General features: G+C 39.3%; 1 protein-coding gene across 1 annotated transcript in view; it reads right to left on the bottom strand.

Moving 5' to 3' along the window:
• The window catches only part of CPQ (carboxypeptidase Q), a 463,854-nt gene that overhangs the window by 352,791 nt on the left and 83,096 nt on the right, over positions 1-27,967 (bottom strand). Inside the window, exon 3 of the mRNA XM_059994940.1 lies at positions 9,531-9,988. Within this exon, the coding sequence (XP_059850923.1) occupies positions 9,531-9,963 (433 nt within the window). The 5' untranslated portion in view covers positions 9,964-9,988. The remainder of the gene's footprint in view (positions 1-9,530; positions 9,989-27,967) is intronic.

The raw sequence follows: 27,967 nt of genomic DNA, 5'->3' as shown, positions 1-27,967 counted from the left end.
CTATAATTCTGAGTGCATGCAAAAATTGTATGTATATGTATGCAACTGTATTATATATGTCACTCTACTTTTTACTTTTATTACCCGGCTTTATACATGTAAGATACATCCACGATATATATATATATATAGATAGATAGATAGATAGATAGATAGATAGATAGATAGATAGATAGATATAGATATATAGATATATATAGATATAGATATAGATATATATTCCTTTTCTATATATATTAGTCTGCTGCTTCCAACTTCTGTATAACATACCCTGAGGAGCATCTACCACATTTTACATGTCTACTCTCCCAGTGATGGACCTCCAGATGGACACTACCCCCCAAAATTAGGCCATAATAATCATCCTTGTTATGTACCCTTAGGGACCCCTGTGACAATTTCTTTGGGAAATATACTAAGGAAGTGAATTATTTGTTCATTGGGTATGAAAATATATTTAAGTGGGCTAAATATTACCAGTTTGCTCTCCAGAACTGTGGCACCATGCTTCATGCCCACCAATAAATGTATAAGGAAGGGTTCCTATATCACCACAGCATCACCAATGCATTTTACATCTCTGCTGTAAAATGATCTCATTTTTAAAACTTTCATTGTTCTGATTGCTAATGAGTTAAGATCTCTTTATACACTTGTTAGCATTCAGGCTTCCTCTTCTTTAAACTGCTTATTCAGAGCCTTTGTCCATTTTTCTATTAGGGTTACTGCCTTTTTCTTTTGATTTCCAGTAATTCATAGCCTACATATTAATCTCATAATGATTTTAGACAGTGTTAGTATCTTCTCCCATTTTTCCATCTGCCTAACAGCTTTGTGCATGGGATCCTTCATTGAACAGAAATTCTTAATTCTGATGCAATCAAATTCGGTAATATTTTCGTCTTGTGGTTTGTGCTTTTTAAGTTGTGTTTGTGTGAGAGTGTAAAGGCACACAGGAGACAGATGTGGTGGCCCTATTCTTGAGGGAACAACCAAGAGGAAAACAGATATACCTGCAAGATGTGGGCAGAAAGACCCACCATGAGGCTAGGTGAAAAAGAAGGCCATTGGGAAGGTATGACTTAGGACATGACTCTGCCACATATTATATGCTGCGTTACCTTGGACAAAGTGCTAAACCTCCCAGAGCCTGCCATCTGTCAAGTGTGAACAACACCTATCCCAAAAGACAATGTAAGTAAAAGAATCTGCACAATCACTAGCATATAATAGACAGGCTCTCAATAAATGAGTTCCTTTGCCCCCTTCCTCCTCATTTCCAATCCTGATTTGATGCTGAGAGAGGGAATCTGCAACCTGTGACATTTTGGAATCAGATCCTTCAGCTGATCCCACACCTCCAAATTCTAAGTATCATCTGTGGAGACAGGCTCCTAAGAGCACTTCTGCTCATACTGCAATTAGATATCAGACAAAGATTAAGTCCTGAAAAAAAAACCAAAAAACAAAAAACAGTGAAAATGCTGTTTTACTGATGAGACCAAAGGAGGAAAAGAGGACAGGTACAAATAATTAATTATCTGATGATGGGACCTTGGGCGTAAATTAGTTAGCATCTCACTAAGAAATGGATCAAAGTATTGGCTGTAGAATGTCTTCGTTTGGTGGATGTGCTGGGAGTATGGAAGGCTATTTTAGGTTTCCATACGATTAAAACAGTGAGATTTTGGAATAAGCTTAAGCTGTAGCTTTCTGATCCATGTTGCTGAAGTTTTCAGAAAGAACTGACTGGTAAACAACTCACTGTGATCTGACTGATGTTTATTTATCCTTCTCTTTCCTATGTGCCTTCACTTCAGATGCAAACCGAAACTTATTGTTATTTGGATATGACATAAAGACCTATGGAAGCCACATGAGGCTAAAGGAAGCTTGAGTATAAATAAGTTTTGTTGTTTTTTTAATTAAGTTTTTAAATATCCTTTTCAGATGTGTGATACGTATCACAAATCTACCCATCGGGTCAACAGCTATTTAATATGCATTTGTATTACATTACTAGGTGTGGCACTAAATGAGATACACAGATAAACAAGATGTGGCTTTTACCCCAGAGGAGGTCACAGTTTCTCAGAAGAGATAACCATGTGAACAATCAACTACAGTAAACTGTGATCATTGTATAATATAGGCAAACAAAGTGCTATGAGAATGGAGATGAAAGAACAATTACATTTATTTAGGTTTACGTTCAAGAAAGACTTTAGAGAAAAGATCCACTTTAAATGAGTCTTTAAAAATGAGCAGGGATTTTCCAAGCAGAGAAGGGTTAGGTTGGGTTGGGATTAGGGTTGGGTTAGCAGAGCTCCAGGAAGCAGTTTTTAAGTCAAGGAAGTATGAACACGTCCAGGCAAGAGCAGCTAGGACCATGGTGTGTGGCTAGGGAGGAACTAGACATAAACTCAGAAGCACAGCCTGAGGTCACTTTTTTAAAGGTCATAAGAATTTGAACTATACCCTGAACAGTGAGAAGATTTTAAGTAACGGAGTGACATAATGAGATCTATATTTTACAAAGACAATTGCAGCAGCAGTATGGAAATTGATTAAAATGAGACTGGAGTCAGGAGGATCAGTTAGGAAGCGACTATAACACTGTAGGCAGGAGATGTTAGGTCCTCAACTCTGATGTGAGAGTGAGAATAGAACACTGGAGTCATTTGACATTTAAGTGTTGGTGACCAACTGAATGTTGGAGTGAGATAAATGGAAAGACTCAATCATTCAACGAATATTTCTCAAAACTTTTCTGTGTATGAAACATTATGTTAAGAGCTAGGGCAGAGTTTCTCAACTTCAGCACTACTGGCATTTTAGAATGGATAATTATTTGATGTGGGGGAAGGGGAAGGCTGTTCTGTACACTGTGGGATGTTTAGCAATATTCCTGACCTCCACCCACTAAAGGCAAGTAGCACCCCCTCTCAGTCATGACCATCAGAAATGTGTCCAGACATTGCCAAATTTCCTCTAGGGAGCAAAATTATCACCAGTTGAGAACCACTGAAACTGGGATCTCTGATTCTGAGAGGCTTATTATCTGTACAGAAATGCTTATGACATAAGCAAGTACAGGGCACAAGAAAAGTAGAAAGGAGGAAGTTGTCAATACTTCCTTGGGGATGAGCAAGCATAGGAAATGTCTCCATAGAAGAGGAGACATTCAAGCTGCATCCTTAAATAAGGGCATTCCTGACAGGGGACAAAAACATGAAAGCAAGATACCATATCAGATACTAGCAGAATTTTGAGGCTCTGAGCCTGAGCTCTTGGCGGTTGGCAATGTCATTAATGAATATGAGAAACACAGACAAGATGCTGAATTTGTGGGGCTTGCAGGACATCCAGTAGTCTTGGAAATGCAAGTAGGAAGTCTTCTCCCAGCTCTCCACAGAGAGCTCACACAAATAAACTAATACACACTGTAATACTCAAGTCTAGAATTGGAAAGTTTAAAAAAATTCGCTCTGGTTGCATAAGGAATCTGCTCCGTAGCACATGCCTAGGAGAATACTGCTCTTGTGATCTTGTGATCATCTTCACTGATCCCTTGTGGATTCTCAGAAAAACCACAGCCTTTCTAATCTAGAAAGATGTTACAGATTCATTTCCCAGCCATCTCTCATTTTATAGGTGACAAAATTAAGGCCCATAGAGATTAAATGACTGGGCCAGAGTCACACAACTAGTAGGTGGCTAAACCAAGGCTATGACATGGGTTTCCTGGTAGATGAGATCTGCACCTGTACCTAGAGGTCCCTTTATGCAGACTTTACCCTATCTCCTGTGGGAATTTTTCCACACCTGGTCCAGCCTAACTCTCCAGTCTCCTTAGAGCTTAAAATAGCCCAGTTGCCAGGCAATTGTTTATCTACCTTGAGTTCCATGGAATGAAGAATGGGGTGAAAGTGAGTCTTGGGACACCACAATAGATTCCAGTGAGTAAAATTCACTTCCCCTGGGTTTTTAAGGGCCCAGGAGCAATCTGTAACTTGGCTCAGCTTTCCCAGGCAGATAGCCAGGGAATAGCAGGCCCAGTTACAGAAACAAGAAATGAGGATACGAAAGAAAGGAAAATGAGAAAAAATGTCCAAAGGTACAGATACCAGTATCATCTGCAGTATAAGTACCAGCAACTTTTGAGACAGATCTGCTTCAGTCAAATGGATAAAAAGGGAAATCTTATAAATGAAAATAACATTAAAATATCTGTATGTGAGGCCATGTAGTCTAATGACTAAAAGCACAAAGTCTGGAGTTTGACAGTGGTTCATACCTGAACTTGGTCTCTCACTAGTTGTGTAACCCTGGGCAAATTACCTAATCTCTTGTAGTCTGGTTTTCTCATTTGTTAAAATCAAAACATAACAAAACAAACAAACGAGTAAAGATATTGATAGTTAGGAGGGCTAAAAAGGAAATAAATATGTATATATGCTGGTGTCTAACACAGATGAGTAACAACAGAAGGCAATTAAACAAACTCCTGGTTGACAATATAGAACCCGAGCTGAGGGGTCCCTAACACCTTAGAGGACTCTACCACCTATTCACACAGCCTCAGAGAGACCAAAACTAGCCGTCCCAGTGGTACTTCCAGAATGGTACAGTGAGAAACTTGGCAGATCTTCCTCCCTACAAAAGATTTAACTGGGAAAAAATATTTTTAAAAAATCACTTACAGTCTCTCAAAACTGTCCTAAGGGCATACAGCAAGTGGCGAAACATTCATTCACGAAAATATACTAAATCTAAGTTAGAACAATGAGAGTCTGTAGCATTTGGCCATCACCTGCTTCCTTCTCCCATCCCCAACTGCATATTACAGAAACTCTATTATGGCCACTCCACTCCAAGAGGACTAGGTCCCCATTCCTCTACCCAGCCCCTACTTGTATGGTGGAAGTCCTACCCCAAGTATAGCCATGAGAAAACTGGGACCCTGATCACTGCTATCTTAGCTCATTCATAGGCAGAGGTCTCATGCTGGGAGAGGCAAGCTGAAAAGATCAGTAGCTACCACCATCCCCTTCTAGCACCTGCCAGGGATATCACTCTGGGGAAGCAGGCCACTATCACTATGCCTAGCTCCTGGGAACTCCCGGGGAAGAGGCAACCCAGGAGGATGAAGAGCTTTGCAGTTCTTAACCAGGGCAGTGACTTTATTTGGAACAGAACATAGAGAATCCCATGCCTAAGGGTGTTGTTGGAAACGATGGAGAGCTTGGTAGAGAACAAGTTAGGGGATACTGGTAGCTTTACGATACTGCTAACAGCAAGCAAAATGGCAGAACAATCAGAAGTTTAACAAAAAGAACCAGGGAGGAAAAAGCGACCAAGAAAAACCCTCCCTGGATCACAATAAACCCTGGGGCCTGGGAAGGCTATCCACATGGTCCTACTTAGGAACAATCAAAAACCGGACATGGGTCAGATTGAAAACATTTTCCAAGCTGCACACAGATCCATCAACAAAGGGCAGAAGCCTTACTGGCACAAGAGGCTTAAGCACAACCTCTAACCAAATACTGGCTGAAAAATAAGCTATTCTGACACAGCGGAAAATATTATTAAGCTAGGCTTAATAGACAGATTGATACAGATTATGCAATCTGAAGAACAGAGAGAAAAAAGGTGGAGAACAACGAGCAGAGCCTCAGAGAAGTGTGGGACACCTTGAAGTGCACCAACATACTCAATAATGGAAGTACCAGAAGGAAAAGAGAACAAAACAGGGATAGAAAATATATTCATAGTAAGAAAAAGCTGAAAACTTCCCGAATTGATGAAAAACATTAATCTATACATGAAGCTCAACAACCCCTAAGCAAGATAAAAGCAAAGAAATTCCCACCTACATATGTCAAAATTAAAATGTGGAAAACAAAAAATAAAGAAAAAAATCTTGAAATCAGTAAGAGCAAAATGACTTGTCACAAGGAGCATACCTCATTTTATTGTGCTTTGCAGATATTGTGTTTTTTACAAATTGAAGGTTGTGGCAACCCTGTGTTGAGAAAGTCTATTGGTGCCATTTCCCCAACAGCATTATTTTTTATTTAAGGTATGTACATTGTTTTAGACATACTGCTATTACACACTTTAATAAACTACGGTATAGTGTAAACATAACTTCTATAAGCACTAGGAAACCAAAAAATTCATGTGACTCGCTTTACTGCAATACTCACTGTATTACAGTGGTCTGGAACCAAACCAAATATCTCCAAGGTATGCCTGTACAGGGGAATTCCAGTAATATTAACAGCTAACTTCTCATCAGAAACAGTGGAAGCCAGAGGACAATGGAATGACAAATTCTATGTGTTGGAAGTAAAAAGCTGTGAATCAAGAATCTTATAACCAGTAAAACTGTGTTTCAAAAATGAAGATTAAATAAAGAACTAAATATGGATGAAAGCTTAGAGAATTCTCTGCTAGTGGACTGGCTTTGAAAAACAAACTAAAGAGAGTTCTTCAGGCAGAAAGCAAATGACACCAAACAATAATTTGAATCCTTATCCTCACAAAAGTAAAAATAATTGTAAGTGGATACTATAAATAACTGTATGCCAAAAAATTACATAATTTGTATAAAATTAATAAATTCCTAGAAAGACACAAACTACTAAAACTGACTCAAAAAGAAATAGAAAATCTGAATAGATCTATACCAAGGAAAAATATTGAAGTAATAATTAACAATCTTCCCACAAAGAAAATCCCAGAACCAGATGGCTTCACTAGTGAATGCTACCAAAAACTTAAAGAATTAATACCAATCTTTCACAAACTCTTCTGAAAAACAGAAGACAACATAATACTTTTCAACTTATTCTTTGAGGCCAGAATTACCCTGATACCAAACCAGACAAAGACATCACACAAAGAAAATAAAACTACAGGCCAATATCCCTTATGAATACACATGTAAAACTGCTCAACGAAATACTAGTAAACTGAATTCAGTAACATATAAAAAAAGATTATACACCATAACCAAATGGGATTTATCCCAGGAATGCACGGTTGGTTTAACATCTGAAAATCAATTAATGAAATACATCCAGTTCAATGGGGAAAGAATAGTCTTTGCAACAAATGATGCAGAGACAACTGAATGACCACAGCAAAAGAAAAAAAGTTGGACTCCTACCTCACACCTAAAATTAACTCACAGACCTAAATATAAGAGCTAAAATTATAAAACTCTTAGAAGAATAAATAAAACTCTTAGGAATAAATCTTTGTGACGTTGGTTTAGGCAATGGTTTCTTAGATATAACACCAAAAGCACAAGCAACAGAAAAAAATTAGATAAATTGTGCTAATTCAAAATTAAAGACATTTCTGCAGCAAATACTACCATCGAGAAAGTTAAAAAAAAAAAATCCATAGAATGGGAAAGAACCTTAGTAAATCACACTGATAAGAGACTTCCAACCAGAATACATGAAGAGCTTTCACAATTCAATAATAAAAATTCATATAGCACAATTAAAAACTGGCCAAAGGATGTGAGTATACATTTCTCTGAAAAAGATACACAAATGGCAAATAAGAACATGGAAGGATGCTCAACATCATTAGTCATTAGAGAAGTGCAAATAAAAACCACAATGAATATCACGTCATACCCACTAGGGCAGCTGTAACCAAAAGGACAGATAACAAGTGTTGACAAGTATGTGTAAAAATTAGAAAACATCAGTGAAAATGTACAATGGTCCAGTCACTTTGGAAAACAGTTTGGCAGTTCCCCTGAAAGTTAAACATAGAGTTATTATATAACCAAGCAATTCCACTCCTTGGTACATACCCAAGAGAAATGAAAATATATGTACATACAAAGACTTATGCATGGATGTTTATAGCAGCATTATTCATAATAGCCAAAAGGTGGGGAAAAAAAACAAATGCTCATCAACTGATCAACGGATAACTAAAATACGGTATATCTGTAAAATGGGAAATTATTCAACAATAAAAATGAATTACGCACTGATACATGCTACAACATGGATGAACCTGGAATACATGCTACATGAAAGAAGCCAGTCACAAAAGAAAATATAGTGTATTATTTCATTCATGTGAAATATGCAGAATAGGCAAAATCCCTAAAGACAGAAAGCAAATTAGTGGCTACCTAGGGCTTAGGAGGGTGGTAGGAAAGGGATGGAGCATAACTGCTAATGAATATAAAGCTTCTTTTGGGGGTGACGAAATGTTCTCTGATTAGATAGTGATGGTGGTTGCACAATTCTGTGAATATATTAAACACCACTGACGTGCACGTTTCAAATGGGTGAATATTATGGTATGTGAATTATATTTCAATAAAGTGCTTTGTTCTTTGTTTTGGGGGGTTTTTTTGGCTGGGCTGTGAGGCAGGCGGGATCTTAGTTCTCTGACCAGGGATTGAACTGTTCCGTACCCCCTGCAGTGGAAGTGCACAGTCTTAACCACTGGACCCCCAGAGAAGTCCCGATATCTCAATAAAGATGTTTTTAAAAAGCTGACCATCTGCTTCTCTACTGGGTGTTTCTCTTGGCATTAGAGAAGGCCAAACGTTTTTATAAACTTTTTAAAGAAGCTCAACTAGCTTTTTTTTATAAACTAAAGTGGACCCTTGAACAATGCAGGTTTTAACTGCACAGGTCCACTTACACGTGGATTTTTTTCCAACAGTCAATACAACAGTACTACATGATCTATGGCTAGCGAATATGCAGATGCAGAAACTCACGGATACAGAAGAAGCAAACAGTATAGATGGAGGGCTGACTGTAAGTTATACACGGATTTTCAACTGCGTGGAGGGTTGGTGCCCCAACTCTCGCGTTGTTCAAGGACCGACTGTAGTTCCTTTACCATAGGAATATAGTCTGTGAATACATGCACAGTCCATGAATAGTCGAACACCAACTGATAGCTCACTGTGGACTGGTTTTATATCCCTGATCTCAGCATTTACATTGTCTGATGAGGCTGAGCCAGAGTGCTGATAAGTAAAGACAGAACTCCACCCTAGACAACCCCTTGCATTAGAGACCTCAGGTTCTGTAAAAATAATTGCCTCAGATCAATTCAATGTGCAAGGCTCTGTCCCATATTTCATTAATTCTAAGAAATTCTGTACACTGAGGCCACTTAGAAGAAGTCATAGTTTTTATAACCTATTTACACATATCTCAATTCTCTACAGAATGATACTAATGTTATATACTAGATAGAAATTATTAAGTGATACAGTTCATAAGTATCATGGACCAATAGCTGTAGATGCTTCATTTTAAAAAGGGACGCTTTCAGAAAAGACAGGAAAAAAAGGAAGAAAAAAGGAGTGTAAGAGTAAGGAACTCAAGCCAATGGAATGCAAAATGATTCTATCTTCCTTTTTATCACCCAGTTATAATATGAATCATGCACACTATAATCAGTTATGTCACATGGCATTAGTTTTAGTAAAGAACACAGCAAATTGACTTGAAAAGGCAAAATAATACCTTCTGGGGGCGTCCCAATGCTGCTGCCAAGACCCAAAACTGCCATCTTGTGAATTCTCGGCTCCAGCATCACAGCAGACTCTTCTCCCCTTTCCCAGTGGGGTATTTTGACAGGCTCCAGGTGGACATTCTCCAGCCCATCTTCCTGCAGGTTTTGGTGCATGATTTGGATGGCTTTTTCTAGGCTCTTGGAACCACTGAGTCTGGGTCCAACAGTGTCAACCAGAAGTGCCAATCGCTCATAGGATCTGTTCTGGGCTTTCCCATAAACAGCAAGGTTGATGATTGCTTTAGCAACATCTCCATAGCAGGCTATTTCTTCTTTTATTTCTTGAAAAGTCCTCTGAGAGATGCCATTCCCATAGACAGCTTTCCCAGAGGTCAGGGATAAAAAGTGAACAACACCAGCAAATACGGAGACATGGAACTTCATTTTTTTTTCCCAGTCTGTTTTCTTCCTAAAATAATCAAGGTAAGTAAGAAATATGTGTTAGGGGAAAAGAATCTCACAGCTATCTGCCCATAACCCAGGGACTGCTTTTCAAACAGGATTCCCCTTCCCAACTGTTGCCCAATTTCTACCATCAAATTCAGGCACCATAACTCCTAGGAATGAAGAAGAAAAGAGGCAATGATTGGCCTTATTGACAGGTAGCGTGTATTAAAACTACAAAATCACATGTCACCTAGCAATCAGTTTAAAATATGCTAAAAGATTAAAATAAGAAGATAACTAGGAAAGAGAGGAAGAAATAGAGGGAGCAGTGATAGGGCTAGGGCAGTGTTACCCCTTCTTCAAAACACAGTATGATCCAAATGTTTCAGAGTTCCCTCTACCTGATATGCTCTCTCCTGTTTGCCTATTGAACTTATCCTTCGAGGCCCTTTCAGAGACATCATCTCTTCTTGACGCTCTCCCTAACCCCAACCCTTCCACATTTAATCCTCACAACAGTTCTATGAAACAGTTTCTTATTATTGCCTTCATTTTAGAACTGAGGATCCTGGGGTAGTGAGAGATTAAGTAACTTGCCAAAGACACACAGAGGCTTTCCAGCCCTAGAGACCACGCTGTGAACAGTGCTAAAAGTATGTTTGTGGACCCATGCCAGTCCACAATTGTTTTTCACAAGTCCGCGAAAGACAAACACAAAGATTAAGAGTAAACATATTCAGTAATGTGCAACACAGTAGCCAATAGTCCAACGTGGTTATTACAATTTAAATTAAATCATCGGCTTCTCAGCCATACTAGCTGCATTTCAAATGCTCAATAGCCACATGGGCTAGTGGCTGTTGTATTGGGCAGCACAGAAAGAACATTTCTATCATCATAGAAAGTTCTGTTGAATAGCACTGGCTTAGACACCTTTATAGATAACTGACAGAACAACTATACATTTGTCAAATCTAATGACTAAAAAATGATACTTCATTTTACTTTTCTACTTCACTATTACATTTTTCAAAAGTATCAGTCTGCAACAAATTCTAAATTTAAAAATCTGGTCCTTCACCACAGATAATTTGAGAAGCACAGTCATAAACTACGATATAAGTATAAACTCCAAACTCAGGCAGCATACAAGGCCTTTCAAAATATGGTTCCAACAACCACTTCAACCTCATCTCTCTACCTGCCCCTCTAGAGTGAACACACTTTCATTCTCATTCTCAGGTCTTCTCTCTCTCCCTCTCTCTCCCTTTCTCTCTCTCTCACAGGCACACACACATAGCACTTGAAATGTGGCTAGTCTAAACTGAGATGTTTTGTACATGTAAAATATATACCTGATTTGACCTTCCAAATCAACTACTTCATACTTAAGTGTAAAAAAAAAACATAAATATTTCAGATATATTGGATTAAATAAAATACATTATTATTAATCTCACCTATTTCTTTTTACTTTTTAATATAGCTATTAGCAATTTTTAACTTACATAATATTTATATTTATATTGGACAGTAATGTTCTAGCTGCACTGAACTGGACCCTGTTCTTCAAATACCCAGGCCCTTTTATAACTCTGGGTCTCTACATATGTTCATTCCCTTTCTTTTTTTTTTTTTTTTTTTTTCCTTGCGGTATGCGGGCCTCTCACTGTTGTGGCCTCTCCCGTTGCAGAGCACAGGCTCCGGACGCGCAGGCTCAGCAGCCATGGCTCACGGGCCCAGCCGCTCCGCGGCATGTGGGATCTTCCCAGACCGGGGCACGAACCCGTGTCCCCTGCATCGGCAGCCGGACTCTCAACCACTACGCCACCAGGGAAGCCTTTTATTGCAAGGCCCTTCTCTTCACCCTGGCAAACGTCTATAATGAGAGTGCATTAAAAATCACCTCGTCTGTGAGGCCTCACCAAACAATACCCCAGAGGTACGTGCACCATTTTCTGTGTGTCTACCATAATTAACTATGTTATCAACAAATATATTTGTTTATCAATCTGTCTCTCCTGCTCTCAAAGTCAAATAGGGTAAATTATTCATCACTGTACCCATATACAGGCACTCTATACCTTTTTAAGAAGGAATGAATAAGCATTTAATCTCTCTAGGTCTCACCTCCGTAGAGCAGAAGAGTACTTATCTTGCCTCCTTCACAAGGAAGCTGTAGGAATTAAAAACTTGCGATCATATTTAAAATATTTTTAAAAATTATTAAAACTATACATGGCTGCTGCTTGCTTTTTTATTAGAACTACAGTTGACCCTTGAGCGACACAGGTTTGAACTTCCCCGGTCCACTTCTACACAGGTTTTTTTCCCATATATACTACAGTACTACAAGATCCGAGACTGGCTGGATCCGTGGATGCAGAACCGGATATGGAGCGCTGACTATGGGACTTCAGCATCCACAGAGGACCCTGGAACCAATACCCCTCCTTGTCCAAGGGTCAAGGCATAGGTTTTTCGTTTGTACAGTCACTATACTGACGCTTGTTTTAAAACCTAAATTTTATTAAGCAATCAAAATATTTCACCAGATTGCAATTTATTCTTGAAAGTACATTTTCCCAATATATTTGGAAAAATGTTCTTGGGGCTAAAAAAGAAAAAAAGGTTAATAAGCCATCTATTAATTGACACTAAACACAAGTATCTACTTCTCACTAAAAGTTCTGTAAGCCTCCTGCAAACATTAATTAACGATTTCATAATACATTTCTAGTGATGGATTAGAATCATATTATGACAACGTTGTAGAGATACAGGAGAGCTTAGGGATCCCTAGTCCATATCCTTGTTTCGTAGAAAGTTAATCAAGGCCTGCGTTGTGATTCCCAGGCAGCAGACAAACCAGCAACTACAATTAACCAGGTAAGTGGACCAGCTAGCACATACTTTCTAAAGGATTAAGAATAGTTTTCTTCTAGGAAACTATATGCATTTACATATAATAGAAATTCAATGAAGAATACCCAAATGCAGTCTGAGAAGCGAATACCTATAATAAAATATATGTATACAGAGTAGCATCAGAACAAAGAGAAGAACAAAGGGGATCATGAAAAGCTATAGAGAAGACATAACATCTCAGAACAGGCTCAAGAAATGGCTCTACAGGCAGAAAAGAGTGAATGGTGTCCCTCAGAGCACCACTAGAACATCATCTGTATGCCACATCCTGGTTAAAAGATATGTCCAGAAAATAACAGTGCCTGAGTCTATCATCTTCACATCTTTTTGCATATATGTCAATTGAATTAACAGATAACACATCATTTTGATAATAATATTTAATGCTTTTTAACATGGTCAGTTAAATTAATTTTGACACTAAAAAATGATATAATTACTTTAAAACAGAATTCGGTATCTGCGAGTGTTGTTCTGATTATCTTAACTGCACTGTTTCTTCAAATCCCAGAAATGCAATAAGTGCTTATTTTTAAAAGTAGGTTAATTTAAAAGATGATGGTTTGTTACCTTTCGATGGATTCGTTTTTCCCTGAGTATAAAGTTTACTAAGATCAAAGGCACAAAACAATGCATTACCTGAGATATCACCCAGAACACTTGACACAAGTAAACACTAAATACATGTTAGTTGACTCTAAACCTAGTTTTCTCTGGAATATAATCTCAAAATTACCTATGTAATTCTTAGCTAGAATGCATAATTATATATCTCTCCAATGGAGCACTACAAGAATCTTTTTTTATTATTATTACTTTTAGAAAGGTACATGAGTCCAACTAAGATGTGTTTTCAGTAATAAATAGTAGAAAATAATAATTATAACTAACAGTCTATATTTGAGGAGGTAATAAAAATGGAACAAGATATTGCTATATCAAATTCCACTCGAGAAAAAAACCCAAATATAATATGTAATTTTAAAACACAGGGACTATACATAATTTGTACATAATTTGTACAACTCTGATACATCATTTGTACATTCCTAGCAAGAAATAGAGGATTATAATAAAAATTAAAAGTGAAATATACAGACAGAATAAGATTAAATAAAAGCCAATAATGAAGGACAATCTGAAGAAATTCTCTCCTAATTCACAGATTTAGGATCATCATACAAGAAATTCATTCTAGAACTGGAGTCAATCCAAGTGAGAGGATGATCAAAGACACCAGTATATTTGCATGAAAGGACTAAAACACTAGCCCTCCCCAGTGTGAAAAACGGGCCAAAAGTAGAACTATTTTGTTGTATAAAATCAAGAAGGGTTTGGAAAACATGAAGACAGATTTACTCGCCATATCTTTTCATACTTGTACCAAGGAATAGCCCTAGTGGCTCAGAGATAATTTTAGGAAAATCAAAATGTACAGTTTTACACAGTAAGTGATAAACATGTAAACAGTTTCCCTAAGGAAAAAAAGAGGATTTGGATAGAATCATGAATGATACAGTCATTGGCGCTGAACCCTTTTAAATCCACCACACAACATTAGCACCACACTGACCTAAGTAGTTTCCTATGGGATCACCAGGAGGGTTTGCTGATCTGAAAGACTGTTAGTCTGCCCTAGCTCAGAGATAGAAAATGTCCCTATACAGTCATTTCAGTCAAATAAAATTAAGCAAGCTATAGTATTTTTCTACAGTCTGCAAAGGGAGCAAACAATTCTATGGTGATCAACAAAGACAAACAGAATTACTGATCTCAAACATTTCCCCTTTATAATTGCAAATGGTGCTTTGTCTTGGGTCATAACTTCATTTCTCCAGTTATTTAACAAAAATGTATTGAGCACCTTACCTACTAAGCACCAGAGACACAATTTATAAGATAATATCCATACCCTCAAAGAGTCGCCAAGTATAATAAAGAGACAGATAATGTGAAAACCCTACAACTGAGGTGGTTACAAGCTTCTGTGGAAACAAACTGGAGTAGGGGATTAGGAGGAGATTCCTGATGGCGTGTGAAAAAGGCGGGGGTGGCACTGAAGGAAAGATAACCCAACAGAAAAAACAAACCGTGCAAAGACACGGAGGCTTTACAAAACTTGGGCTATGGAGAAAATGGCAAGGAGTTGGATGATAAGTCGGGGGAAATGGTGGAAGATACAGCAGTGATGCAAGGAATTATTCTCCAAGGTCTGACTAAAAAGGTCTCCTGTGTGAAGCTTCAAAGTGGAACACAAACCCCCAGGGCACTGTAACAGGGGACTTAATGAACAGTTCCCACCCCTTATGCAGCCAGGAAAAGGAAAGAAGGAAGGGACTGAGGGAGAGAGGGAGGGAGGAAAGAAGGAAGCAAGGAAGGAAGGAAGGAAGGAGAGTTTTCTTTCTGATTTTCACTATGATCTGCTCCTTAGCACAAAGAATCCACACAGATTCCACATCAGGACAAGGACAGCATGTGAAGTTCCTCAAAATCCCCAAACAAGCCACTACTTATTACCTATGTGGTTATTCCTTGGAATTTTCACAGAGGGAAAAGTAAACCATGGTTCCAAAAGACGCATTAGTCAAATAATTCACTTACAAAGACACTCAAGATTTTATTTATTTAAAATCCCTAAAATACTAAGAATAACCCAATTGACCAAAAAAAAAGAAATCTAGCACACTCTTGAGCAAATTATAGGACACTTGAAATGTCTAAACTTAAACTGTAAAACATTTTCTTAAAATACTCTTTATTTTTATACACAGAAGGTTTGAAGTCATTGTCCCTTTACTTGAATTCAAACTGGGGGAATATTAAATGTTATACTCTTCAAAATCTTAAACAACTATTTTTAAAACTCATGCTGTATCACGCCTTTGAATTCAGAAAGTTATATATTCAAAGGAAACTTTGGAGCACTATTTGAAAAAAAGACTTTCTTTTCATATATTGTGTTCATGATCCAGAGTTACAGATTATCTTTTTCACAAAAAGAGATAAAATTGAAATGTCATTTTCATTCTTTTCTACTTAAATTTGGAAGGAAACTTAAGCAAAACCAACTTTTCTTCTGCTGTGAATTACATTCTAATAATAGGTTTATATTTTGAGGAAACAAAACAAAACCCTTTGCTTCTATTTCTAAATCTTTTTCCTAAAATATTATTGTTTGAAAATGTCTCAGGCTATGATAGAAATGCCAGGATGAATAGACTAAGTGACGTGGAAAAGGACACAATGAAAAGAGAATGTGCTGAAAGACAGAAGGAGTAAGTTTTAGGGACTGAAATTTTTATTGACTTTTTTATTGTGTCACTTTTTTAAAGACTGCATATACTACTTACATGAAGACTTAGATATTTCCCCTAAACCTACCATTGCTAAAAAGGATTCACTGATATAAACTTAACTCTTCGTCTTCAGCCTAGATTGTGTAACAGATATAATGGACAGAAATGCCAAATCCTAGCTCTGACACTGGCACAGCGAAGTTCACTTCCTGACTCCCACTGACGCTCCTAGATTTATAATAATTAGCCCTTTAACCGTCTTAAGGAAGATTCTTTCCTTTATTAAAGTCAAAGTTCAAACAAGAGTGGGCTTCTACTTTCCAAAGCTTATATCCCAATTATTCATTCAGTCCTTCAAGAAAGCTCACTGAGAACTTACTATCTGCCAGGAACTGTGCAAGAATTTGGAGAAGATATAAAATTAAGCAAGACTCAGTTCCTACTATTAGTAGGCACTGTTAATTATTTAATCTCCATCCCTCCCTTTTCTTGCTAACCAAACCTGGATTTTATTTGGGGTCAAAGTTTCCAGCCTGATTAATCTAGGCCAGTTGTTCTTAATATGGATGGTAGCAGTCCTAGGAGATGTTCTGTATGTGCCGTGGGGGGCGGGGGAGCATTTTTGGTTGTCAGAAAGGTATGGAGGTCCTACTAGGAATTACTTGGCAGAAGCCAGGGACACTAGACATACAGCTATGGGTGGGGGGGGGGGGAATCCTGTCTACTAAGAACTCTCCTATATTCCATAAAGATTTTTTTTAATGTGAAAACCTATTATTTGAGACTTGACCCTAACTCTATTGTACATACAAATATGTATAAAAATGGTTCCTGTGCAGTTTTAATGCAAGTTGACTTTTTCAAAACGCAACTACCATGTATATCAAGGGAGGACTATACGTGTGTTGTTCAGGATTTTACCAAGAGCTGTTCATCATTTCAGTGAAACACCGATGACTATGCTGCCCCTGGAACTGGAAACACTGTCACCACGCCCCTGGGCCCGTCTGCATTTGTTGCTGTCACGTTCACCCTGCAAGCATCTGACTACTTCATTATGTCAGCTAGTGCAGTCATGCCTGGGAATGTATGTTTTGAAGTACTTTATTATAAAGTACTTTCCTTTAACGGTTCCTTTACATGACAGTTAGGATAGCACACTGATTTACTTGAAAATATGTGGAAGCATATTATCTAGGATGCTTAATTCAGGATAACAAAGCAAGCATTATAAATTATTTGTTTTGCTTTTTTGTTTTTTAAAAGAGGCATTGCATCTAATAAGATGGAGAACTAGTGATTTAAGTGAATTCAACAATTCTCTTCCTCACTCTTCCAGCCCACCTTTTAGCCAGAGGAGGCCCTGTGACCCAGTTCTACTCAAAGATACTCAAATAGAAGCAGCTGACAAGAAAATGGCCACAATTCTAGAGCTGCATCAGCTACTTTGTAACCATGGGGGCAAGTCCAAGAATACTGGTCCTGACATCACTGAGCAGCTAAACCAACACCAGCACCACCAATTTGTCTGTTACACGAGAAGAATAAACTCCATTTGTTATAGCCACCGTTAGCTGGATTTTCTATTCCTTATAGCTGTGATTACATTTCCAACTGCTATAGTACTTTCAGGGCCTCTTGGGGATCCATAATTAAGTATAGTGTTTATACTAATTAACACCATAAGCGGAATAGGGAAGAACAAATCTGACTCCATATTGGATCTGTTTCTTTTACATTAACCTTTGTATTCTATTGATTTTCTTCAAGTTAAGAATGTTGCCTATAGCCTGAAATATACAGGATAGCCCATTCTCAAGATTCTGACCTTTAAAGGTTTAACACTTTTCCTTTCACACAGAGATAAAAAGTTGCAGAACAGAGAATAACACTTGTCTTGTTGGAGGTTTACAGGAACACTGTGACCTGATCTAAGAGGGCAGCTGCAAGGACAAAGGATTCCGACACCAAAAAGTTTGCAGCAACCAACAACAACCCCTCCCTTTTGAGTATAAAAGAAGCCTGAATTCTGACTCTGGCAAGACAGTTCTCTGGGACACTAATCCACCACCTTCTTGGTCTACTGGCATTCCAAATGAAGTCACTAGTCCTTGCCCCAGCAACTCTTCTCGACTGGTTGGCCTGTTGTGTGGCGAGCAGTACAAGCTTGTACTCAGCAACATAAGCAAGGACTAGGAGCCGGCATCTGGTCTACCTAGACTTCCCATGTGCACTAAACTCTAACTCTCCAACACCAAACTCAGAATCTTCCCTTCCAAACCTGCTTTTGCTCCCCGCCTCTAGTCAGTAAGTTAGAAACTGCGGTGTGTTGTTGGATTCTTCCCTCTCCCTCAGGGAAACAGGTGAACAGCTGGCAAGTCCTGTAACTCCACCTTCAGATTCTTTCTTCACCCATTTCCCTCCTCTCCACACTTACTATCACTCCTCTAGCTCAGAACCTCATTATCCTTCATCTGAAACCCTTCCTCTTACATCTCCCTGCCTTAACCTCGGGTCCCTTTCCAATCCGTGTTGCATGCTGCCACCAGCTTTATCTAGGGAACCAAATGGAATGACTCTTTGGCTGAAAGCATCTGTTGCCCCGTTTACTGGTCAGTGCTCTCAAGGCGGCTTTCCTCACAATCCTTCCCTGTCGTTCCCCTCCCCTCCGACAGTGCAGCCCTAATGGGTGTTTACCATTCCTTGAAGTCACGGAACACTCCTTACACCGAATTTTGCTCTGCCAAAAATGCCCTTTCATCTTTTCTCCACTTGGAGAAATCATGATCATGACCAAGGTCCTGCTCATCTGTCCCCAGCTCCAGACAGAACCATTTGCTGCCTTTTCAGTAGTGCACTGCATGCTACATGTCTTCGTGTCTGTCACCCTGCTGGACTATAGACATCACTTAATAGCAATAATATTTTATTTTATAAAATTCACCAAGCACGTTCTCTGAAAGGAATGTGTTTTGTATACTAAGCAAATAGCACAATACCTGTCAATAAATCTTTATAGAATAAATGAATAAATTCATCAAACAAGTAGTTATATTTCACAACAGAAGTATACGGCTCTGATTCATCACTTTAATGATTACTTTTCCTGCATCAGACACTAGAGTTTGTGCCTTTAAACTACAGCATATTCACAACTTTCTTTCATAAAGGGAGTCAAGAGACCTGGGACTGGGTCCTGGCTGTCCCTCTTTAGACGCATGGACCTTGAACAATTGATTCGAAGTCTCTCTTTATGTGTTAAATAAAGGGTTGCATTCCAGCTCTAACATTCTATTATGGATTTTCTTAAATATTTAATATCAATCACACTTTTCTTTACACTCCATATTAGCCATGAATAAATCACCTTATCCCATTTTGTCTCCTCCCACCAGCCAACTGAAATTGAACTCACAAAGGTCATTAAGGATGCCCTTGTTCCTAAATCCAATAAAAACATTTCAGTTCCTTTCGTACTTAACATCTGGAACACTTAACATTGTGGACAGCCTCTCCTTTTCCAAATACTCTTCTTTCTATATTTCTACTCTCCTTCCCAATCCTTTTTGTAGGGTCCCTTTTTTCCACCTACCCTTTAAAGTTTATTATTTCCTAGGGCTTTCTCCCATGAGCCACGATAATAAGGCTTCATTAAATGTGTCTGCCACTTAACACATCATCCTGAATAAGGTATGGGCTTGAGGAAACAAGGGAGGAGGACTGACGGAAGAGAGACAAATCCTAACAGCTGTGCGAAGAACCCAGTGTATGATGTTCCTCTTTCTTCTGGCAGTTAGTACAGTAACAGTGGGTTAGTGAGTTCATTATTAGAGCAGGGCAAATGGTACACTGACTGGCAGTCCCGTTCGCACAGGGAATCCCAGGAGCTCTGGGATGGAAGGTGTGGGAGTAACAACCTGCTGAGAGAGGTCTACCAGTAGACCGTTCTCCTCCCACTGGCCACACTGAATACCCATGGCCCCTCTCTACAGATGTCGAGTGACCCTCCCTCTCTTATCCTGTCTCATCCCACCAGGATAATCCACAGGGCTGACTCACTTTGTGTCCCTGACATTTTACGGCTTACCAGTGAGCAGTTTTGGGAAATTGTAAGAAAATTAATTGGGCTCACTTTGTTCGTTCTTTTTCCGAACTTCTTCGTCCCTTTCTTGAATATATAAAACAATGAAGCCTAAATTCCTACTGTTCAAAAGTAGGCATCTTTGTCACACAGCCAAATGTAACTGACTTCTGACCTACATCATTATGGGACGAAGAGGAATAAATATGAAGCTCCCTTACGTGCTACTTAGGTGAAACCATATGATTAAAATTCCAGTAACTGAAATCAACCACGAATCTAGGACAAACTTCGTATTCTTGGCTTGCAAAATCCTACTGAAACCCCAACTGTGTGTGAGACGGCTCTTGGTCCCTTTGTTAGCTGAGGATGCTGGGCTGACAGTGAGGGTGGATGCCCTTGAGAACAGAGGTCCCTGATCTGTGACTGCCACATGTGCACACGTCTGCAGTCGGTGGCCATACCAAGGACATACAGTCAACAAAAGTACAGACAAATCACGAAGAATGCAGTTCATACCCTTTGGGGCCGAATACAAAGTAGGTAACCACAGACGTAAGTAATTCTGAGGCCTTATGACCTGAGAGAACTGAAAAAGGGGACAAAAGGACATGGGATTTTAGTCTCATAAAGTCCCAGTTTTCTAGAACTTGGACCCCCAACATAAGAGTAATAATAGGAAGTGCTTTATTTCTGTCAATAAAACCAGTGAAGCATTTGTCTTCGATCTGGTGATATTACAAAACTATTACAAGGCACGGCAGCCTCTTCCAGAGGCAAGGGAGAGAATACGGCCCTCCTTGAATCAGACAAAATACGGAAGTCTTCTAGGGACTCAGCCTCAGAAAACTATCAAGCTAGAGATATATAGATTTAATTACTCGTTGCCAATATAGGTTTACAGTAAATTGACTGTATTAATGTGTTTTTATTGCTAAAGAGCATCTTTCCCCCATGTATCTTCCCCTGAACTAGTTAATAACAAGTTCCAAGGAACACTCTGGTAGAGATATTAGTAATTTCCTTCAGAACATGCCTTTTAGTTTCCCTCACTTTAGCCAGGCTCCCCCATTCCATAAACACAAAAGCAGAAAGACCCTCATTGAATCCTGCTGCAAACACAGTTCTTATTACAGCCCAAGCCAGGGAGGCCTGTTCAGCAAGTCACTTACTGCAAAATTTGCTCTTAAACCCATCAAACAGACACGTATGAAAACGTGGCCTCGCTAAACAGCTGTGAAGTTTCACGAGCTTAAAAAGAAAATACCATCTAGCTATACACTGTTAGCTCAACAGAGACTCACCATTTGGTTTTAAAATCTGATCTGCCGGTACACTTTTCCCTAAATCCTAACATTTGCTCTCTGCTATGAGATGGCTGCCACACGGCACCATCAGCAAACACGGGCTGAGAGTGCACACACACACTTGACAACCGTGTGTGCTCCCTCCTCCTGAAATGGGAGCACGCAGCACCTGTTACTTCAGGCTCTTGCACAGGGAAAAGAGCACCTCTCAGTCGTGTAGAGAGGAAATTAATGCACAGATCCCTTCCTGTCCCAATGGTCAGATATTAATCAAAGGTGGCAAAAGGAAAGAGTTACGCCAAATAGATTCACAGTAATGGAGCTAAAACAATTATTCAAAGTACTTAATCGGTCAATGTAAAATAAAACTCTGTAGCACTCCATCAGTGCACAGCCAGCCAAATTATCCTGCGGAGAAGGAACATTCATAAAACAAGTTTTCTCCAAAGTGGAGAAAGCAAGGTGATACAGCAGATGTTTGACAGCAGGAAATGAAAAAGGTAGTTTTAAAAAATAAAAAAAGGAATTAGCGAAACACGTAGAGAGAGATGAGTTCGGAGTGTGGAACAAAGACAATGGGGATAATATATCCCAGTCCAGAGGTGAGAAGGGAGGAGAAAGGAACCATAAGGAGGCATGGGACAACAGCTGAGAGTGACTTTTCTTAACAGGCAATTTCTAAAGCCAAAGAGTAATTTTTTAAAAGATAGTCACACTTATCAAGATACTGTATGATTTAAAGGATCATGTAGACAGACTTAAAGGAAAGATTCTTGGATCCCAGATAGAAACCGCAGAAGAAAAAGGGAGAAGAGAAGCAGTTACCTCTGGGGAGAGATGAAAACAGCTTGGGAGGAGGACAGAGAAATAAAAGGTACCACAGCTTGTCTCAATTTTGGTGATTTTTTTCCCGATATCTGACTCAAATGATGAAAAACCCATAGTCAGGTCACTCAAGTCATTGTTATGGGAAATGAGGTGAGGAAACACTAAGTTGGGAATAATCGCCCATAATTGCCTAGAGGTCTACTAAATCCGTGAAGGATCAGACTATTTCCTAAATGCAGTGCGTTTGATTTCCCTCCAGAGGATGCAGGAAATTGTACCCTTTGAAACAGATGAGAAGTTTTGGATAACATCAGATTCTATTGGAAAGCCCCCGGGGGTAATGAGTCGGCAGCTCGCAGCCTGCACAATAGTGTCTGATACGTTTAGTAGCAGATGAGGGGAAGTTTGTTGTGACAGCTGTGCAGAAAAACAAGTCTGAAGGTTAGATGGATTTGCAACATGAGAAGGTGGTTTGGGCTTGGAAAAAGCAAAGGCGTCTTCAGATGGGAAGAGCACACAGAAAAATGAACAAGAGAAAATGCAGAACAGCAGAAGTAAAGGTGCCAGTGGTATGGAGTTCTTGGCACTGTTTCCACATCAGAAAGGCCTGCTCACCAGTCAGAATGTCCCACAAACACAGTTAGTTGTACCATTCACTTTTATGGCAGTTAAGGCCTAGCCAAGCGTGGGAATAACGTACTGCTTGCAAGATACCTAGAAACAGAGTAAACTTGAGTTACACTCGAAGATGATTCTCCTCTCTGCTTGTCCTCCCCTGAGACCAGCATCCAGGCCTCTGTTCTCTCCCCTCTGTCCCTAAGGCAATCTCCTCTCACGCTCCGCATAGATGATGGCTGCTGCCTGCCCTCCCCGGCTGGTGGTCTGTTCAGCACAGCCCTCGGTGCTACCTTTGTTTCCCATCTTCCCTCTGCCACCACCACTTGCTCAGAGGCCAGCCACTTCCCTAACGAAGTGTCACAGGCAGGACAAGAAAGACCTTGTGTTGTACATGAGTATGGTCCAGATGAGCATCAGAGGGAAAAGACCCTAATGAACTGGAAGCAGGAAGATAAACACCAAGTGACAGAGATGGTGGCTGAAAACCCTCCAGATATAACTTCTCTGTGGTCTGCTACGGAAGTCAAGTTCCTGGCTTGATGCAGGCAGGAGGGAGGAAAAAAGGAAGGAAGAAAACCATACTGACCCTCGCCCTAGCAAATGATTGGGCTACGTGTTTTCATATATATCATCTGATTTAACCCTCATAAGCAGCCACTGAGGGAAATAATAATTACTTCCAAAACGGAGGTTCAGAGAACATAAGTGATTTGCTTATGTGATTTGAGTGATCTGCTCATTGTCATTTGGGTACTAAGAAGCAGAACTTTTCCTCTGCTTCTTTGAAGAGGTAACTCTGCCTCAACTTTTTTTTTTTTGTTTGCGGTACGCGGGCCTCTCACTGTTGTGGTCTCTCCCGTTGCGGAGCACAGGCTCCGGACGCGCAGGCTCAGCGGCCATGGCTCACGGGCCCAGCCGCTCCGCGGCATGTGGGATCCTCCCGGACCGGGGCACGAACCCACGTCCCCTGCATTGGCAGGCGGACTCCCAACCACTGCGCCACCGAGGAAGCCCTGCCTCAACTTTTGGAAAGCCTTTGCCTGACTTGAGAGTTTGGGTTGGGTGATCCTCCTACAGGTCCCAGTGCTACTCTGTCCCAAGTACAGAGTACATATCATGGTACATATCACTCTGCATTATAATTGCCTGCATTATAATTGCCTGTTTCTCAATCTCCACCTCTAGGCTGAAGGCTCACCGAAGGCAAAGGCTGTGGTTCAGTGTCCCTCAGTGCTAAATACAATGCCTGCTCGATACGTGCTTGAGGGATGCTGGCCAGAAATGAGAGTCCCCACCCCATGCTGTCTCTAAATAATAGTGCCTGGAATTTTAATTTAGCCAAGTGCTTAGCAAAATGAAAAAGAGAAGTTACAAAGACTAAATGTGTCCTACTTTCAAGCTCCACTGTATAGTCTCAATGGTACTAATGCTATTATGTGGAACATGGTTATGGGCTTGTGAAAGAATAGGGTGTTTAAATGCAAGTGACTATACAATACTGCAGTACTTGCTATTCCCTGGTTGAAAATGAATGTTAGGTGGAAATGTTTATGTCTGACAGTAGGTTTTTTCCAGGTTCTTTTCTGTAGAGTACTAAGAAACACTGGTAAGCCCTGCTTTCACTCTTGGAGTCCCACAGACACCAATCATTCACACTCAATATCACAACTTCAAAATGTTTAATGTGCTCTGAAGTTTGGTGGGTTCTTTCTTTTAGAGATGGAAACAAGAAGAGAGCCAAATTACCTTAGCCCATGTTTTTGGAAGACATTCTGGTTTCTGCACTGTAGAACCCATGCAATTGTTCCAGCAATCCTATTCCAATGCCTGTTTCCAAAGTAAAAAATACATGACTTGACCACCAGGAATGTGTGTATGTACTAAGTCCAAGTCCAGAGCAGAGTGGCTCTGCCTGAGCTATCACCCCTGATGCCCCATCAATTAGTAACGTCTAATCAACCCAGAAAACCAGAGAAAAGAGGGCAGCCGAACAACTAAGTCCAGACTGAAGCAAATCTGCTTCTAGTTACTTTTCTCTCTTGTTCCAAACACATCTAGGTACAGACTTTAATAAAGGCATGTGCAAAGGCTGGTTTTACTGAATTCCACACCCAGTGGGGATAGCAAATCGTGGACTTAAGTAGCCTCTAGCAACTAGAACCAACGCTGATCGTGCATTTAACTCAAAGGTACTGAACTCTACAAAAAATGCTCAACCTTTCTCAATCTGTCTTGGCATTTTGTGGTTCCATGCTGTATTCCAGGGCCACCAACACAATAAGGAGTCTCTTCTCAGTCTCCTGACTGCCTGGATTGGGTATTTCCTGAAGTGTACAAGAAAGAGTCACTCGAATGCTGCTGGGACAGTGGAAATTCTAATAGGCCTGAAAGCTGATTGCTATACTCTTGTATTTTTCACCTTATTCTTTGAGTCTTCATACCATTAGTCCAAGTGTTTTCAGCCACTGTTTAAAGCAGGTTTGCTGAGGTATAATTAACATACGATAAACTGCACATATTTAAAATATACAATTTGATAAGTTTTGACATATGTTTAAATTCACGGGACCATCACCACAGTTAAGATAATGAACATATTCATTCAAACTCCCAAAAGTTTCTTCATGTCCATTGATAACCCCTCCCTCCTACTCCACCTTGAACCCTTTCACCTTTGGCCCAAGGAAACCGCTGATCTGCTTTCTGTTAATATACATTAGTTGGCATTTCATAGAATTTTGTATAAATGGAAGCACAGAGTATGTATTCTTCTAATGTCTGGCTTTTATTACCCATCATAATTATTTTGAGATCCGTCCATGTTGTAACATGTACAGATAGTTCATTCCTTTTTATTGCTGAGCAGAATTCCACTGTCGGGATGTATCACAGTTAAGGTATCCAACCATCTGCTGATGGATATTTGGGTTGTCTCCAGTTTAGGGCTGTGACAAATAAAACTGCCATAAACATTTGTGTAAAACTCTTTATATGAATATATGCCCTAGCAACAGAATGGCTGGACCATATATGTATGTTTAACTTCTTTTTAAACTGCCAAATTGTTTTCCAAAGTGGTTGTGCCATTTCACATTCCCACTAATGATATATGAGTGTCCTAGTTGTGCCCTATCTCTGCCACACTTGATATGGTCAGTCTTTTTTTATTTTCCTAATGGTGGCATTGTGGTTTTATTTTATATTTCTCTAGTGACTGACCATATTGAGTATATTTTCATGTGCTTATTTGCCAACCACATACCTCTTTTGGTGAAGTATCTATTCACATCTTTTGCCTGTTTTTTATTGGGTTATTTTCTTAATAGTTAGATCTCAGAGCTCTTTATATATTCTGGATATAAGTTCTGTATCAGATCTATGACTTCCAAATATATATATATATATTCCCCATCTGTGATTTGCCTTTTTATTTTCTTAGCACTGTCTTTTGAAGAGCAGAATATTTCAGTTCTGAAAAAGTCTAATTTATCAATTTTTCCCTAAAACTTATTATAAAGCTAATGTAATCAAGACAGTATGGTATTAGAGTAAAGAAAGACTAATAGATCAATAGAGCAGAATAAAGACTACCTAAATGAACATTTATATGGATAGACAGTTGTTTTTCAACAAAGGTACAAAGGCATTTCAGTAGAGAAAGGAGGTTATTTTCAGCAAGCGATGCTAAAACAACTGAATACACATACACACACACACACCAAAAAAAAAAAAAAAAACAGGAAAAAAGAACCCACTTCAATCCATGTATTATGGGCTCAATTATTTCCCCCCAAAAAATTCGTATGTTGAAGTCCTAACTCCCAGTACTTCAGGATGTGACTGTTATTTAGAGAGAGGGTCTTTAGAGGGGTAATTAAGTTAAAAATGAGGTCATATGGGTGGCCCTTAATCCAACATGACTGGTGTCCTTATTAGAAGAAGTTAGTTCACAGATATGCACAGGGTGAAGACAGCCACCCACAAGCAAAGGAGAAAGGCCTCAGAAAAAAACCAACCCTGCATACCCCACCCTTGGACTTCTGGCCTCCAAAATTGTGAGGAAATAAATTTATTGTTAAAGCCACCCAGTCTGTGGTGCTTTCTTATGGCAGCCTTAACAAACACCATAACTCTCATCATATACAAAACTTGACTCAAAATGGGTCATAGACCTAGATTTAAAACTTAAAACTATAAGAGCTTCTATAAGAAAATATTTGTGACCTCGGGTTATACAAAGATTTCTAAGATACAATACAAAAAGTAGGATTCATAAAGGAAAAACTGATGTTAGATTTCAACCACGTTTTAAGCATTTTTCCTTTAAAAAGTGTAATGCAGAGCACCTATATATATAGAACAGGTATAAAGAGAGCTGCTTTTGAAGGGGGCAAGGATTCTGGGTGGCTTCCTTAGTCCTTCTATCACCTTCCTTTGTGGTCTCTAAGACAGTTCTGCAGAACACAGGGCCCAAAGAATAAAACGTGGAAACCACTGGATTTTATTAACAGGATGTTTGGATCTGCCCAAAATAATAACCACTAGCTTTTACTGAGAGGCTATTTATGTGTTATGTAATGTGATAGCAGCTTTTTTATATTTTTTCTCTTTTAATCCCATGAGGTAGGTGTTATTTACATTCACGCATGAGGAAAATTAAGGCTCTCAGAGCTGGTACCTTTCACAGCTGGAATCTGAACCCAGTTCTGACCCCCAAGTCCATGATCTTTCAGGGGCACCTCACAGTATCTTGAAATCAAACATAAAAGATAAGAACCTGGGCTTTGTGTGGACGTAAACCAGTTGTACAAAATAACTGTCAATTCTAAAAAATGAAATGATTTCCCTAGAAAAATAAACTCTAGCTAAAAATAATATATTATAAACATCCAGATATACTTCCTATAAAGCCACATCAGCACGTGATAGTGTGCTATAGGGCA

The sequence above is a fragment of the Delphinus delphis genome, chromosome 17 (genome assembly GCF_949987515.2).
Source record: "Delphinus delphis chromosome 17, mDelDel1.2, whole genome shotgun sequence".
Taxonomy (NCBI): Eukaryota; Metazoa; Chordata; class Mammalia; order Artiodactyla; family Delphinidae; genus Delphinus; species Delphinus delphis.
The sequence above is the reverse complement of the archived record's forward strand: the minus strand, read 5'-3'. Positions and strand labels throughout refer to the sequence as shown.